This window comes from Ovis aries, chromosome 21 (genome assembly GCF_016772045.2).
Source record: "Ovis aries strain OAR_USU_Benz2616 breed Rambouillet chromosome 21, ARS-UI_Ramb_v3.0, whole genome shotgun sequence".
Classification (NCBI taxonomy): Eukaryota; Metazoa; Chordata; class Mammalia; order Artiodactyla; family Bovidae; genus Ovis; species Ovis aries.
In genome coordinates this window covers 36,170,461-36,187,926 of record NC_056074.1, presented here as the reverse complement: position 1 = coordinate 36,187,926, position 17,466 = coordinate 36,170,461, and the positions used below count along the sequence as shown (strand labels likewise).

At 45.0% G+C, this 17,466-nt stretch overlaps 1 protein-coding gene and 1 pseudogene across 1 annotated transcript; one reads left to right on the top strand and one right to left on the bottom strand.

Moving 5' to 3' along the window:
• Positions 1-2,368: 2,368 nt before the first annotated feature.
• Positions 2,369-10,392, bottom strand: LOC101108616 (pepsin F-like). The gene is made up of 9 exons (XM_015102950.3): positions 10,303-10,392; positions 9,541-9,576; positions 8,577-8,694; positions 8,363-8,481; positions 6,975-7,174; positions 5,830-5,946; positions 4,211-4,343; positions 4,025-4,123; positions 2,369-2,521 (listed from the first exon to the last, which is right to left on the bottom strand). Exons 1-9 carry the CDS (start codon positions 10,390-10,392, stop codon positions 2,369-2,371), a joined length of 1,065 nt encoding a protein of 354 aa, XP_014958436.3.
• Positions 10,393-13,770: 3,378 nt separating this feature from the next.
• LOC121817532 (serine/threonine-protein phosphatase 2A catalytic subunit alpha isoform-like) lies at positions 13,771-16,047 on the top strand (annotated as a pseudogene).
• Positions 16,048-17,466: the final 1,419 nt, after the last annotated feature.

The following is a 17,466-nucleotide window of genomic DNA, read 5'->3' as shown; positions in this document are numbered from 1 at the left end:
ATGGGGAAACAATGGAAAACATGAGAGATTTTATTTTGGGAGCACGAAAATCAATGCAGATGTGACTGCAGCCATGAAATTAAAGGACGTTTGCTCCTTGGAAGAAAAACTATGACCAACTTGGACAGGATATTAAAAAACAGAGATATAACTTTACCGACAAAGGGCCATCTAGTAAAAGCTATGGTTTTTCCAATAGTCATGTATGGATGTGAGAGTTGGACCATAAAGAAAGCTGAGGGCCGAAGAATTGATGTTTTTGAACTGTGGTGTTGGAGAAGACTCTTGAGAGTCCCTTGGACTGCAAGGAGATCCAATCAGTCAATTCTAAAGGAAATCAGTCCTGAATATTCACTGGAAGGACTGATGTTGAAGCTGAAGCTCCAATCTTTTGGCCACCTGATGAGAAGAACTGACTCATTGGAAAAGACCCTGATGCTGGGAAAGACTGAAAGCAGGAGGAGAAGGGGAGATAGAGGATGAGATGGTTGTATGGTGTCACCAACTCGATGGCCATGAGTTTGAGTAAGCTCAGGGAGTTGGTGATGGACAGGGGAGCCTGGCGTGCTGCAGTCCATGGGGTTGGAAAGAGTCGGACACGGCTGAGCGACTGAACTGAACTGAGGAAAGCTCCAGGATGCACATGTCTGGTGAGGTTGCTGCACTGTTTTCCACGTGCTCTGCAAACCTGGAATCATGCTGTTTCATATTCTGTTCTTTTCTCTCAGTGTCCTATTGGAAGGATTTCCCATAACATTAAATACAATTATCAGGTAGTTCGTTGTGTGATGGCCTATTTATGCTGTGGACTCTTTATGCTCAATGAATTTTGGGAAGTCCTAGATATTGCCTTTTGTGGGAGATTCTGAGGATTTCATTCTTGCTTATTTATATTTACTGGTGCTTCTGCTCATTGCTTTAAAATAAACGTTAGAAGCAAAATTGCTGTGACAAAGGTCATAAGTATGTTTAGGACAAAACATCTCCAAAAAGATTTAATAAAGTTATACTCTTAAAGAAGTGTTCAAGACTTACCTTTTCGCTATTTTTCCCTGCCTATTCTCTTACTGAAGTCTACAAATTCCAGCTGATTTCATGGCAGTACCCATGCTGAGACCATCTGTGTCTCCCAATATGAATACAGCAGTGTGGTCTGGTGGGAGCATCTACTAGAGCACCCATTTATTTGCTTATTTATTTTTCTCTTATCTGGGTCTCCCTCAGCCTCTGACCCCTAGCCCCTAGCCAGGCTCTCTATGTCGGATCTCTAGGTGGGACAAAGTGATGGTTTCACTTGCAAGTGTCAAACCATGGCAGCTCAAACCGAATGGTGTGTAGCTCTGCCTCTGAAGGAAGCTCAGACAGGCTGAACGCTCTGTGCATCCTGGGTTCTCCTTTTACACGAATGCTTCCTCCCCAGCAGCACTGGGGGCCAAAGGAAGGGGTGTGCTTTGCCCTGGAGGAGGAGGCTGGCTCAGGGATCCACACGGCCCAACACTTGGCAAATGGGACTGGAAAGGACACAGTTGGTGTGGGTGGCAGAGAGCTGGTGATTGGGGTTGAAGGAAAATAGGAATCATCTCAACTTGAAGGGCCTTACAGAGATCCCCCTATGGCAGAAATTCACTGCCAATGTTCCTCTGAGATGCGGAGGATGGATAGAAGCCATTTTTATTACCCCTTACCATCCCTCTGAAAGCAGGCTTCCCCGATGACTCAAGAGTTAAAGAATTCACCTGAAATGCAGGAAATATGGATTTGATCCCTGGGTTGGGAAGATCCCCGGGAGAAGGAAATGGCCCCTTCCAGTATTCTTGCCTGGAGAATCCCATGGACAGAGGAGCCTGGAGGCAGGGGGGGTGGGGGGCTACAGTTCATGGGGTCGTATAGAGTCAGATGTGACTGAGCATGCAGGCACAACAGCCCTATCCCTCTGGATGGGGAATGGTGGAGTTGGTGGTGCAGTCATAAACACTTCCATGGTCTAGAACATCTTCCTGTCACTGGATCCCCAGTGTCCTTCCAATAAGTCCCCCTTTCCTTGAAGCCAGTTGGAATTGGGCTCCTCTCACTTGTGGTTCAGACTTGGTTCCTGCTCCTTCCTAATCATTATACCCTCCCAGACCCAAACAGAGACACCCATCTGTTTTTGCACCATTAAGAGGGAAACTGTTTATTCTTCTTTTTTAACCATTTATTAATTATTATTATTATTTTTTACTTTATCATGTTGAAACTGTTTATTCTTTACTGAGAACAGGGCCTTGCAGATCATCAGACACAGTTCCTCAGCATCCCTGGATGGGATGGCCCTACCTGGGTGTGTGTGTTTGGAGTGGGCCTGAGTGATTCCTGTAGCAGTGCAGATTTATGCTGCGGGAGCCAGGTCAATCCTGTTTTTACTCCAATCAAAAACTGAGAAATATGCTCTCAGGAAGACGTCACCCAGGACCCAGGTCTCCAAGGGGACCATGTTCTCTGTGCCCCCTTGAAAGCTGCTAAAGCGGAGGCTCTTGGGAATCTGGGGGAGACAGACATACATACCAGTCAGTCTAAGCCCTTACCTGCCATCCCCCTCAATATCCAGAGCAGACAGCTTTTCCATTTTTTCCCTCCTGTGGGGAGAATCAAGTGGCTCTCACAGCAGCTGCAGAAGTGGGGGTTACAGGAACAAGAAGGGCCAAAACATGTGGTTGTCAGGACGAGGGGAGGAGAGGATTGGAAGTTTGGGATTATCAGATTCAAACAAATATAGAGAGGATGGTTAAGCAACAAAGTCCTACTGTATAGCACAGGGAACTGTGTTCAGTAGCCCATGATACACTGTAATGGAAAAGAACATGAAAAAGAATGTGTATATATTTGTACATACATAAAACTGAGTGACTTTGATGTTCTGCAGAAATTAACACATTGTGAAGCAGCTATACTTCAAAATACTTTAAAGAAAAAGAACAAGAATGTCCCATAATTCCCCTCACACTCTTCTGTTTCTTTCCTTCCAACTCCTGCTTGCTCTGTGCTCTGCAGAAAATGCCTATTCTTCTCACCCTTCCCCGCAAGCCATTCTTTTTCTAAAAGATTTTGATTTTGTATCACAGTGTAGCCAGTTAACAGTATTGTGACACTTTCAGGTGGACAGCAAAGGGACTCAGCCATACATCTACATGTATCCATTCTCCCCTGGGCTCCCCTCCCATCCAGGATATTACATAACATCAAGCGGAGTTCCATGTTCAACACAGTAGGTAATTGTTGGTTATCCACTTTAAATAGCAGCGCCCACAACCTGCCCTATATATTGTACTTAGGCCCACTGGGAAGCCTCCTTGGGCCCATACTCATCCTCTTTGGCCACTCCAGACTAGGTTGAGTGATTTCCCCTGGTGCCCCCCTGATCTGTAGCCCTCACCACCCTTAATCTGCCTCCAGATCCCTTTTGCACCAACCATTCCATGCAACGGATTGCATGGAATTCGGTGTAGATATCCCTCAATCCAAGCAGGCTTCTTCACTCATCCATGAGGCTGGGGGTTTAGCATTACTGAAATTCCCTCTCTTCCTCAATGCCTTTTTTTGAGCCTATCAGCCTATTTTGAGAAAGGAAGGAAGACTGTCAATAACTAGGGTGGGCCAGCACACAGGGACCATCCCCAGTCACTCCCCCTTGTCACCTGTCTATTTCGAGGGTTGCTAGAGCTGACTTTCTGTGTTCATCCATCTGAGGGCTTCGGTTGAACTGAAGCTCTTTGAGGTCTGAGGATCTTAGAGTTCCCCTTCCCTTTTTCCTCGACACTGCTGGCATGGGGTGGTGTCTCTCTATTTATTTCAGAATGATGTATCTACCAGACTGCCCTTTACTCTCAAGTGGTTGATTTGTGGGAGGCACTGGCCCAGCCACAGAGCTCAGCAGCATCTTCAATGGTGTAGCTTGACCTGCAGGGGGCGCCCTCCTCCCAGCAGCACCCCAAGGTTTCCAGCAAGTCCTAGATTTGGGAACCAGCCCCCAGGGATGAACCCTCACCTTCTGGATGTAGTATTTAGGGGACACTGGGAAGTCAGTGCCATGGATGGTGAAGATAACAGGAGGCAGGTTCGTGGCACCATTACATGACATCATTTGCTGTAAGAAAAAGAGGGAGAGTGGTTGGCCCAGGTGATCCTTGGTGTTTGGAGAGCCCAAGAATGACCCTGTGGCATGACCCTTCACCTCGCTATCCCCGATGGGACTGGGGTTGATGCGCCTCTGAATGCTGCTGACCACATCAGTTGAGCCAGTCAGCAATGAGCTCCCAGTATCCACAATGGCCTGACAAGCAATAACCTTTCCGTTCATGGAGACGCTGAGAGACAGAGGGACAAAGCAGGCACCAGGGTCACTCTGAAATCTCTTCAATAACTGCCCCCTGCCTGCCTGTCTCCTGAAGAGACATTCAGTTCTTGCCCTGACTCTGTTTACCTTTATTCTGGTCACATCACCTTTTGGACTTCCTTTCAGTTCTTGAATAAACTGGCTGTTTTGTGTCTCAGGACCTGTGCTGGTGCCCTTCCTAGAAGACCCTCATCCCCTTTCTATAGTTAATTTCTCCTTATCTTCCAGGTCCCAGACTGTCACTTTTTCAGGGAAGTCTTCACCCCAGACTAGATTGAGCACCTGTCTTGCTCACTCTCTGTAGGTCCTTCCCCATGTCTAGCATGTACCAAAGTGGTAATTCACTACTGGACTACCGTGTGAGTCATTTCATCTACGTCTCTGTCACTAGATGTGAAGGCGAGTTGTATCCTTAGAGCCTTCCTCAGGTGCCCAGCACACAACGGATGCATGAAGTATGTTTGTTGAATGAGGAACATTCAGAGACCTGTATGCGGTGTCTCACCAATGATGGGTCAGCCCATAGAGTGAAGATGGAGGTTCCTGGGGGCAGTAGGTGTTCTGAGTGGTGGCAGGGGAGACACAGGCTGGCCTGGGAGTGGTTGTCTCCCAGCACCACCTCCTCACCTGGCTCAGACACTGAGGCCCCTGCCAGGGGAGCGTGAGCAGACCCAGGGGCCTCCAAAGGACAGGAAAGCTTTTGTCTGAGGGTATCATGCAGAATCTCATCTATTATTGCCCCTTGTTATCAGGCCACTCCTGGATCCCAGCTTCCTGATTCAGTCACAGCTGCTGCCCCACTGTGTGCCTGGTTTGGGTGGTTGGTAAGTAGCATTGTTTAGGTGGTGTGTCTCTTTTTATGAATTGTTTTAAGTCTCAAGACTGCAGCTAACCTGTCTCCACTGCTGGGTAGCTTCTCCCTGAGTAGATCAGTTTTCCCAGACTTTCAGGACTTTTTCAGTTTTCAGCTGGCAATTCTGTGTACTGAGAGCACTCTAGGTCCTGGGTAGCTCTGGTCAGTAGGTCATCTTAACACAACCCTGTTCAGGCTGGTGAAATTCCCCCTGATCCTCTTTTCACCATACTGTAGGGTCTTCTAACATTGTTCCCCACCTTGCACAGGAATGCATCCCTCCCCCAGCTGCTCAGACATCTCTGGATCCCTTCGGGACCCTGGTCAGAGGCCTGGACAGGAGGTCTGAGGCAATTATGTGTATATGTAGGTGATGTGTGTATCTATATTTGTGTGTTTGTGTTCGTGCATATCTGTGTGCTGTGTGTTTATATCTGCACCTATGAGTGTGTTTATATGTGTCTCGAATGTGTTTTTATGTATGTTTGTGGGTGGAGCCAGTGTCTGTGTGTGACTATGTGTGTCTGTGCGTGCACTTGTGTGTGTCTGTCTGTGTGCATGTGTGGAAGCGTCATTGGGGTGACCCTCAGAGGGAGAGGCTCACCGATCCATCATTATCTGCCAGTAGCGTGGTTGAATCACTGGTATCCACTTAAGATCTCCGTGGAAGTAGGAATTGTTGACTCCACCAAACATTACCATGCTGGCGATATCCGGCTGGCTGAATAGAGAAGGATGAGGGGCTTGTTGGAAGAGAGTAACACCAGGCACTGTCTGTGGGCTGTGCTTCTTCACCCATCAGAGGCACTACTATGGTTTTTTTTTTTTTTCTTGTTCTCTTCTAATCTAGCCATGTAAAGTTATATATTTATTTTTTGTTGTGCATATTGTTTTAGTGAATACAATAAAAGCTCATAAATTGTACATATGCAGAAATTGAGGTTCAGATGGACTGAGTACCTGACCAAGGTTGGTCCCCATATACTGAGTGCCAAGGAAGAAGTTCAAAGTTGGGCAGCCTAACCTGGTTCCACCACCCAATCTTTCCACCCAATCTTATGAGGAAGGCCAGGTCCCCTCCAGCCACCTGAGTGCTCAGATATACCCTCAGAGGTCTCCATGCTGGTGTGGTCTGGCTTTCTCTTTGTCTAATCTATAATTATTCTGGAAAGCCAAGGCCCGAGGGAGCTAAGGGCATGGTTTCAATTTAACTTCACTTGCCTGTGATCAGTGCTGTCCATGGGGCTTACAGCTGAGCAGACCTCCAACTCTACTATCCCTGTCTTAAAATTCCGAATGTTTTGAACAAGGGGTTCCACATTTTCACTTTGGACTGGCTCTTGCAAACTCTGTAGCTTGTCCTGGGCCTCTGGTGAAATGTTACTGAGGAAGGAAACGTTTTCTCCATCCCACTCCTTCCTTCCATATCAAATTTATCAGCAACTCTTGTTACCTTTTCCTCCAATATCCAGTATCCTGACACCTATTGCTTTCTCTTTTATCTCTACCCACCACCCCCCTCCAACCTGGACAAAATTACTGTCCTTGAGCCCAACAGCACGGTTGTGTTTCAGTGAAACTTTATTGACAAAACCCAGTGGTGGGGCCAGATGTGATCCTGGGGCCACAGTTCTCGTAGGCTAGACTATCTCTCAGAAATATTCTGGATCTGGTGGTCTATAACTTTTCATGCAACTGCAAGCATCTTACAGCTAATTTAGAGAGAAGACTTGTCCAGCTCAGACTTACCTGCTCAAGTAGAAGGCAAAGACAGGCTGAGAAATGACTCTTCGGTTATTCAGGTTGTTGAAGACAGGGCTGGTCCTATCAATGGGAAGGCTGGGGTAGGCCAAGCCCAGGATGCTGTCATAAGGCCCATATTCCATGGCCTCACTGGACAGATTTGTGCTCAGGCCAAATGCTTGCCACACGGTAACAAGGTCCCTGACCTGTGGGAAGACAGAGTTCCCACATAAAGGTCTGGGAAGTGGGATTGGGTTGGAGTGCAGATCATTAGCATCTCAGAGAAAAACTGAAGCCTGGCTGTACCCTGGCTGGACCTAAGACGGTTAGACAAAGCTGGGACAGGAATTCAGGTTCCATTTGTGTGATGCTGTATATTTTAACAACATGAGCTTCTCCTGAAAACACCATCTGAGTGAGTCAAATTGACCTCAGCCTTCTGTACAGGTGGGGCAACCAAGACTCAGGACAGGACCGAATGGTTCCTGCCTGAGCATGCAGTGAATAGAGAGCAGGCTAGTCTTCTCTTTGGCATCACTATGATGTGATGACAGAAATGGACGGAATTCATTGCAATGCATTGTGGATTCTGTATCTCTCCAGGAAGACCGAAGCCCATTATACAATGTCACTGGCAGGGTTCTTATGAAAATTCGGCCTGGGAAAGAGGCTTTTGCTGATGTGTATACCTGTGTGTGTATGAGAGGAAGAGAGACAGAGAGACACAGGAAGAGTATACTAGACACTTATGGGGAGGCAGGCCATAGTTTTTATTAGTCTCAAAGGTCCCCTGGAGTGAGATCCCATTTATCAGGCCCCTTCCACAGCTGTGACCCCTGCTTTACCTGCCTGGATACCTGAAGCCCTGTACTGTCCAGGGGCACCAGGTCAGTTTTATGCTCTCCCCCAAACCCATACCTACTTTAGCCCTGAAGGACAGCCAAGCTCCATCACTTGAAAAATGTGTGACCTGGTCAGGGCCCTGACTCACTGCACCTCACGTGCCTTATCCTTATCATGGAGCTAATAATAGTACCTCCTTCCTGGTGTTGTTTCAGGATCAAACAAGTTATTAGCATGAATGTACCCTGTAGAGTCTGAGAATATAAAAGTGGGTGCTTTATTATCCCCTCTTTCTGCTCCAGCAGAATGAACTCTGAGCTGCTCGTGGGTAAAGGAGCTATAAATCCACATGTCAAGCCACTCTCTGAGTTAGTTGTTCTGGGAGTTTGTGTGTCGGCAGGGGAGCTGTCTCAGGGACAGGACCCTCCTGGGCAGATGGCCACTAGGGGATTTGGGGATGGACAGTCTCTGCCAGCTAGTCCTGCATCTGTTTTGCAGGCAGCAGTTGCTCCCAGGGCCAGCCCTGACTAAGCCCCTGGTTCCCACATTACCCAAACAATGTCAGAGCCAAGATAGCCACTCATTCTCCCAGAGCCAAAGCTGAGGTTGATTGTCTTCCTCATGTCCTGGAAGGTGCTGGACTGACTAGGGTTGAATTTGCTATTCGTAGCTGCTGACACAAGAGATGCATATCTGTCAGGTGCCAAGGATAGAGAAGGGGGTGGGAAGGGCAGGACAAGATGGGTGGGGGGAGCAGGTACTCACAGCAGCTGGAACTTTGGCAGTAGACAGAGAGCACCCACAAGTCAGATGAGCCGGTGTCAAAGACAAACTGGGACTGTTGAGGGGGTGTTCCAATGGTGATGTTGCCAATGTAGGCCATCTGCAGGGGCTGGGGAGGGGAAGTTAGTGCAGGCCAGTCTTCCTGATCACCCCTGATTCCCAGAGTACTTCTTCCCTCTGGGCAATCCAGGTCTCCAGAAATCACTTTCCAACCATTCCTCCTCACAGCCTCTGCTCAGATAAGTTGCTGCATTTGAGACGCTCTTCAGTTTCTTCTTCAAGACCCAGACTGAGGGCCTCCTTCTCCAGGTGGGCCTCCTAGGTCACTCCAGGCCACTCCCTCTAAACTCAGACCATGTCCTGTCAGCTATGCGCAGGTGGCCCTTTCATTTGACATGTATTCAATTTTTGTCTCTCTCTCAGCCTGGTCTGTGCATTCTTGAAGAAGAGATAAGACTCTTAACAACAACAACAACAACAACAGAAGCAATAACTATAGTCTTGGACTTTTATGGCCTCACATGTCTTTGGGGCTCAGCAACTTTTTTCTGGTATCATTCCTGGATTTGCAGAGGGTAACCTTTCTCTGCCTGAGGATTCACACTTGTTTGCAGTTGGCTATCTTTTGATTGGGCTAGTCATGGCTCACTCTTCATCTTAACTCAATAGTTCACTTTGTTCAGAAAGAACAATCTCCCCCAATCTAATGTCTTGGCACAGAAATGGATGTTGACCTGCCACCTGGTCATTTCTGGGTCCAGTCACCACAGACCAAGAGTTGAGGATGAGAGTGCCTTTTCCTCTGGGAATGGGGTCCTGTTCCCCACTGTTCCTGCCTCCTGCAGGAGCCCCAGCCCCAACATCCCACCTGGCACCTCCAGATGAGCCCCAGTGCTAGGCCAGAGCACCAGAGGGCGCTGTGGAGCACCATCCTCCCAACACTCACGTTCAAGATGTTCCTCAGGGGATGAGATGAGAAACTCTAGTAAAGACCAGAATTGTCGGACAGACTGTAAGATTTTGCCTGCAGGAAATTTTTTGTCAGGATTTTTACCCTGAAGATTTTATGCAGGGCCTGCTTCTTCTTTACAGGGATTCTTTTATTGAGCATGGGGAAAAGGAAACAAAGAAGGGTTAGCAATCAGCTGTCTGTATTATAGTATGACTGCCACACCTGGCATTGTAATGGCACTGTGTATTTTCCAAGCATTCTTATGAGTGTCATCTTTATACCAGAATGCTGTGCAAAGAAATGTCAAAAACCTAGGTCTGCATACAGTTTCTATTGTGTAATCTTGAGTAAACCAGATGACTATTTGGCGCCTACGTGGATAAAGACACAAATAAATACACCCAGAATAGGAGAGAGAGCAGAGACAAGCCCCTGAGGCAAATTCAGGAGAAATGGGCTTCCACAGCACCACACCTAGAGTTGCACGGGCTGTGCAGTGAACAATTGCAGGGAGTGGTGTTCTTGCATAGATCCTAATGTGACTGGCACCCCCAGAGCTGTGCAACCCTGCAGGCCTACCTCAAGACGCTTTTGCCCCTCAGTGCCCATGACAAGGTTCTCATCAATGGGTGAGAGTTGATCTTTGGACTGCCAGAGAATTACTTTCTCTCCTAACCCTGATGGGTATAAGGATAAGAGGATGACAAGAGAAATCCCAGAAAGAGAGATGATGCCACTAACTGTCCCCATGCTTACTTGACTATGCACTCCAGGAGGGCCACCAGCCCAAGCAGCACAAGCCACTTCATGCTTCATGAAGTGAAGGACCTTCACCAGGTCCTTCATGCTCCAAGGACCCAGGGAAGATTAAGTCCTGAGCTTGCAGTGGTGAATGCAAGCTGCTAATTATATGTGCTCTGACTTGCCCTAATTTGCCCCTTTAGGCCACTAATGGCTCTGATAAGGTCATGTGTGCGTGCTCAGTCATTTCGACTCTTTGCAACCCCATGGACTCTTCAGGCTCCTCTGTCCACGGAATTTTCCAGCCAAGAATGCTGGAGTGGGTTGCCATTTTGTCCTCCAGAGGATCTTCCCGACCCAAGGATCAAACTTGGATCTCTTACATTGCAGGCAGATTCTTTACCACTTCACCACCGGAATTCCCATAAAATGTTTACCTCTGTCAGTCTCTGCACATGGGATTTGGAAAATTCTCAGATTACAGAGATTTCTGCTGTAATCTCTTCCTTGAGGCTTGGCTGAAAAATTCAGCTAAACTAAGAATGGGGAGACTCTTGCCAACTTGGAGACAAAATACTGCTAAGAATGTGATAAACAGAAGTGCTGGGTGCCATACGCTATACATTCGCGATCTCATGCGGTCATTCTAGAAACGCCATGAAATGTGCATGGCTGTGCTCAGTTGGGGAGGAGATTGCTAGGAGGAAAAGAGATCAAACAGCAAAGTGAAGACTTTAGGAGCAGCCCAGTGACATATGCACTTCCCTGGTGGCTTAGACGGTAAAGCGTCTGTCTACAATGCGGGAGAGCTGGGTTCGATCCCTGGGTTGGGAAGATCCCCTGGAGAAGGAAATGGCAATCCACTCCAGTACTATTGCCTGGAAAATCCCATGGACAGAGGATAGGCTACAGTCCACGGGGTCGCAAAGAGTCGGACATGACTGAGCGACTTTCCTTTCCTTCCAGTAACATATGAGTGGCTTTGGGTAGTGGGACATTGGCACAGATCAGGGGCACATTTGCTGCCAGTCTATCTCAAAGATCTAGGCTGGAGCAGTATTGCCATCACATGGTTTTAGTATTGGAAGAAAGGTGATGCAGGCATCCACAAGATACTTTATATCACCCACCAAACATATAAGGAGAGCCCTGTGTGCTGGAGTCTGGGTAGGATGCTAGAAAGTCAAAGTCCAGTAACACACAGGTGATCCGTATCTTCAGGGGCTAGCAGTCTAGGTCCGTTCTCACAGATTTATGGCCTAGGAGGCAAGAGAAATGAATGGAAGGGCTGGGTAGATATTCTGGACACTGGGCAGCACAGGTTCCACTGGGTGAAGCCTTGCCTCTGCTCCAACCAGGGACTGCCACACTGGAAAGCAGGCTGGTTGGCCAAGTTTCCAAGAGAAGTCAGAAGCAAATTTATGTATTATCTCCTGATTTTTAAATGTTAGCAACTAAACTTTTTTTTCCCAGAAACTATAATGTGAACCAGTTCTCCAATAAATGTGCATGCATTGTTCATTTGAAGGGATTCAAAAGCTGGAGGGATTCAGCCTTCAGACTGTGCGGATTTTTATTTCTCGCCTAGAGGTGTGAGTACAGAGAGGACAGAGGGGGGATCCAAGTCAAGTTGGTTGACTGAGTAAGAGACGGAATACATATTAACTATGTCAGTTTTTCTTCCGTTTGTGAAGAAAGATCAGCAGTGTCATATAAACCAGTGAATTTAATAATATCCATTTGCTAAGGACAAATGGATAGAATTCTGTCATGCCTTGAAACATTTTAACTGCTAAACCAAACATAGAAAGATAATTTTGAAGTGTTTTTATCAATCAAAGAGGACCAAAAAAAAAAAAAAAAAAACCAAATCACGCAGAGCTCCTGCTCAGCCTGAGATGAACAGGGCTGCTTGTTAAACTGTTGTTTCAGCCAAAGTAAAGACAATGGTGCCTCATGGCTCCTCCCAGGAGTCCCAGGGCCTGGGTGTTCCTGCTTGAGATCTAGCCAGGTCTGACTGTGACCCTTGGGTAGAATATCAAGAGGCTCCCCCGTCACCAGGTGTGTATAGATAGGGTGCTATGTCTTAACCCATATTTGTGCACATTGTTTACATTTATTATTGGTTGTTCAATCTCCACAGAGTGGATTTGACAGCATCTAACAAATGACACACACATATGCCCTTAACTCAACAATTCTACTTCTAGGGATCTGTTCCAAAGATACGCTGGCAAAAGTAGAAATCACCATATGCACAAGCTATTCACTACAACAACTGTTTTTTTTTTTTTTTTAATTTATTTATTTTAGTTGGGGGCTAATTACTTTATAATATTGTAGTGGTTTTTGCCATACATTGATATGAATCAGCCATGGGTTTACATGTGTTCCCCATCCTGAACCATTTGTAAATGCAAAAGATTACAAACATACCGTAAGTGACCATTTGAGGGGACTGTGGAATAAGGCACAGTGCATCCCAACACCTGGGTAGGATGTGGGTGGAGGGAGGAGTGGGATGGGTAATTTCTTCAGGGTACACTGTTCAGTTTTTTAACAAACCAGGCCAAAAAAGTGCTTATAATTTGTTATTTTTACATACACATAAGTCTATTTTCAATAATAAAGAGGGCAAGAATAAGTCAAAAACTACTAAAAATATAATTTATGGATGAGGGGCAGAGAAGGAAGTAATTTTTCTTATTTTATAGTTTGAATTTGCAACAATGTATATGTGTTACAGGATCAAAAAATAGATAAACACATCAGTAGAAGCTGAGAACAAACTAAGACTAAAGAGCCTAATTGTATCAAGTTGATGACATAATTGCCCAGAACAAAAGATTACCTTAGTAAGTGGCTTTAAAATGCAGAATTTTGACTCTGTATTCAGAGTGGAATGTCTTCTAAGGACAAAGAGAAACAAAAACATGCCCCCGCACCCAAAATAAAACCAAAAACAAAAAAGCAAAGAAATTTGAGACTGTATCCAACACCTTATTGTTGGTGATATTGCTTCTGCTATTGTGAAAGTATTGCATGTGCGTTATAGGTTAAAGCAAGCAAGTAATTGATATGGGGAGGGTGGTGGAAGAGGGGTTCAGGGTTGGGAACTCATGTACACCTGTGGTGGATTCATGTCAATGTATGGCAAAACCAATACAGTATTGTAAAGTAAAAAAATAAAATTTAAATAAAAAAAAGAAAAAAAAAGCTAATATTATTCTAAAGTAAGACAATCAGTGGATAGAGGAAAGAGGTTCAAGTATAAAACAAAAAAGCTTAAGTAAAACCTTGCAGTCTTAAAACTTGAAAGCTTAAGTTTGTAACATTTAATTATTTTCTTTTTTAGTACTTCATCACTCTGATGGTTAAAAAACCTACTAGCAATGGCAGCTTGCTTATAGTGATTATCCTGAGGTCTAACTTGTGACCTCTAAATACCATTTTCCACCAGAGGATCTATGGATTCTTGAGGAGATGGCTGATTTGGACTGGGTCAAGAACTGTACAAGATAAGGCTGGGAATCTTGAAGGGCCAGAAAGTTGAGCCTTCAAAGACCAGCAAGGGCTGGACAAAAAGTTTAGTAATCCATATGAAGAGGCTAAAACTGGGACAATTTTAGCATCAGATCAAACCAGCTGAAATAAATTAAATATATAAAAAGCCAGGAGATCCAAATGCTAATAGATAACATCTAATTTGTCACAGTGACACATTGCTAGGGCACCAATTCACCAATATGGACACTGAGAAAGGGAAGTAATCATCAACATTTATGCTATTTTTGTTTATAGGAAGCATATTTCATGTAACTACAGTTAAAAGAATGATCTTTAATTGAAGAATTTTAGGAATTAAATTCAGAAGGAGTGGTAGAAACATAAATCCTCTGTTTTGCAACATCCTGATGAATCAGTGGATCTAGGCAAAGGTCATCAATGGATGCTAAAACCATAAGATGAAAGGCTGAAGTGTTTTACAATGAATGCATGAGGTTGGCACCATCAGGACCTGCTGCATCTCAGCATCTGTCATAGGAGCAGGGGAAATTATGAGCCTCTTGAAGTGGTGCCATAAGAAATATATGGAAATACATATAAAATATTTCAATAAAACTTGTTGAACTCAAGTCTAGATCTAACTCCCAGTTTTCAGGGAATTACATAGATAAAGGAACAGAGAAGCAATCCTCTAAACTAGCGGTCCCCAGCTTTTTCGACACTAGAGACTGGTTTTCTGGAAGACAATTTTTCTACAGGTGGTGGTGGAGGGGAGTGGTTTCTGGATGATTCAGGGGTATTGCATTTGTTGTGTACTTTATTTCTATTATTACATTGTGATACATAATGAAATAATTATGCAACTCATCTTAATGAAGAGTCAGTGGGAGCCCTGAGCTTGTTTTCCTGGAACAAGAGTGTCCCATCTGGGGGACGGGAGAGTGATGGGGAGCAGCTGTAAATACAGATGAAGTCTCACTCCTGCTGTGCAGCCCGGTTCTCAATAGGTCAAAGACCCCTACTGGTCCTTGGTAGTGGTGTTGCAGACCCTGCTCGAAACCCTTGTAAAATTCTATAAGACAAACAACTCCACCTCCTCCCACCTTTTAAACAAATAAGTGGCATAAAAAAGAAGGGGGAGATTACAGAGAGCAGAGTGTCAGGCCTAGAGTGAGTGGAGGAGGGCAGTGGCCAGTGGCTGGGCACAGAGGGATGAGCCAGAGGGCCAGAGCTAGTGCTGAGCAACCACCAGTACAGGCACAAGTACAGCGGGAACTAGGTACCAGCAGGAGGAGTAAGGAGCGGTAGCCGGTTCAGGCAGGTGACATCACGGACGAGAAGGTATTCACCAAGGAGGTGGACAAGTGGATCGAGCAGCTGTCCGCATCCCAGGTCAAGAGCCTCTGCAAGAAGGCTAAAGAAATGCTGACAAAAAAAAAAAAAAAAGTCCAGTGTACAAGAAGTTTGATGTCCAGTCACCATCTGCAGAGATGTGAATGGGCAATTTCATGATCTCGTGGAACTGTTTAGAATTGGTGGTAAATCACCTGATACAAATTACTTGTTTATGGGTGATTATGCTAACAGGGGGTATTATTTGGTGGAAACAGTTACTCTGCTTGTAGGTCTTGTGATTCCTTATCAGTGAACGTATCACCATTATACAAGGAAATCATGAGAGGAGGAGACAGATTACATAAGTGTGTGGTTTCTATGATGAATATTTCAGGAAATATGGAAATGCACATGTCTGAAAATATTTTACAGATCTTTTTGACCATCTTCCTCTCACTGCCTCAGTGGCTGGGCAGATATTCTGTCTACATGGTGGCCTCTCACCATCCATAGATACAGTGGATCACATCAGAGCTCTTGATCACCTATGAGAAGTTCCCCATGAGGGTCCAATGTATCACTTGGTGTGGTCAGATTCAGAGGGACCATGGAGGTTGGGGTATATCTCCTCAAGGAGCTAACTACACCTTTGGGCAGGATATTTCTGAGACATTTAATCATGCCTATGGCCTCATGTTGGTGTGTAGAGCTCATTGGCTGGTGATGGAGGGATATAACTGGTGCTTTGCCTGAAATGCAGTAACAATTTTCAGTGCTCCAAACTATTGTTATCGTTGTGGTAACCAAGCTGCAATCTTGGAACATGATGGTACTCTAAAATACTCTTTCTTGCAGATTGACCCAGCCCCTCACAGAGGCAGGCCACATGTTGCTCATTTCCCTGTAATGAAAATTTAAACTTGTGCAGCCATGAACCATATATCGATCTAATGGATATAGGAAAAGCGATAGTAACTCCACAAGTGTCAGAGGATAGTTCATGTTCAAAAAAACTTGTTTTCACAGGGACCAAAAAGATGTGCCATATAAAAATACAAAACCTCTTGTCTTCAACAGCTGTGACCACTTTAGAGTGAACCAGTTCATCGCATGCTGAAGCGACATTGTTGGTCAAGAGACTAGTCTCTGGTGTAGCACTATTTGTAGTTCCTTTGCTTTCTCTGAGGGACTGCAGATAAAAAGAGGTAAACATGAACACTTCATGAATACAGTTTAACTTCCATTTAGCTATAGCTTTATTCAGCATGACTGTAGAAAAGAATAGTAGCAAATAATCACTGGAGCTTAATGCACATTTAAAAAAATAAGTACCAAGCCCTCCCCTCTACTCGTGACTTTTGAAACTGTTCTGCTTATTTTCAGGGATAGCATTTAACTTAATATTGTAAAGTAATTAGCCTTCAATTAAAATAAATAAGTTTAAATTTAAAAAATTGTATGATTTGTCTGCCCTCAGCTTATTTTCCCTTTTCAAATCTCAGCTTCATGTTGTTCTTTGTTACTGTCAGAACCTGTTGATTTGCAGTGTTTTCCATGATCAATTTGTGGACCAAGAACTGAAAAAGTAAAATTTGAATTGTATCAATGGGCAAGACTGGTGCTGTTTATTTTTTTAAAAAAATTATTTATTTTAATTGGAGAGTAATTACTTTACAATATTGTATTGGTTTAGGCATACATCAACATGAATCCACCACAGGTGTACGCATGTTCCCCATTCTGAACCCCCCTCCCACCTCCCTCCCTGTACCATCCCTCTGGGTCATCCCAGTGCACCAGTCCCAAGCATCCTGTATCCTGCATTGAACCTGGGCTAGTGATTCGTTTCTTATATGATATTATACATGTTTCAATGCCATTCTCCCAAATCATCCCACCCTCCTCTCTCCCAGAGTCCAAAAGACTGTTCTATACATCTGTGTCCCTTTTGCTGTCTTGCATAGAGGGTTATCATTACCATCTTTCTAAATTCCATATATATGTGTTAGTATACTGTATTGGTGTTTTTCTTTCTGGCTTACTTCACTCTGTATAATAGGCTCCAGTTTCATCCACCTCATTAGAACTGATCCAAACGTATTCTTTTTAATGGCTGAGTAATACTCCATTGTGTATATGTACCACAGCTTTCTTACCCATTCATCTGCTGATGGACATCTAGGTTGCTTCCATGTCCTGGCTATTATAAACAGTGCTGCAATGAACATTGGGGTACACATGTCTCTTGTGAGACAGAAAAAGAGACACAGATATATAGAACAGTCTTTTGGACTCTGTGGGAGAGGGAGAGGGTGGGATGATTTGGGAGAATGGCAT

What these genes read in the sequence shown, in the direction of transcription:
- LOC101108616 (XM_015102950.3), bottom strand. Translation starts at nt 10,392, where the DNA reads ATGAAGGACCTGGTGAAGGTCCTTCACTTCATGAAGCATGAAGTGGCT. An exon ending in TTGGCTCTGACATTGTTTGG is followed by an intron (nt 7,175 to 8,362) that starts GTAATGTGGGAA and finishes GTCTTCCCACAG; the next exon opens with GTCAGGGACCTTGTTACCGT. An exon ending in GTCCCATCGGGGATAGCGAG is followed by an intron (nt 4,124 to 4,210) that starts GTGAAGGGTCAT and finishes TTTTTCTTACAG; the next exon opens with CAAATGATGTCATGTAATGG.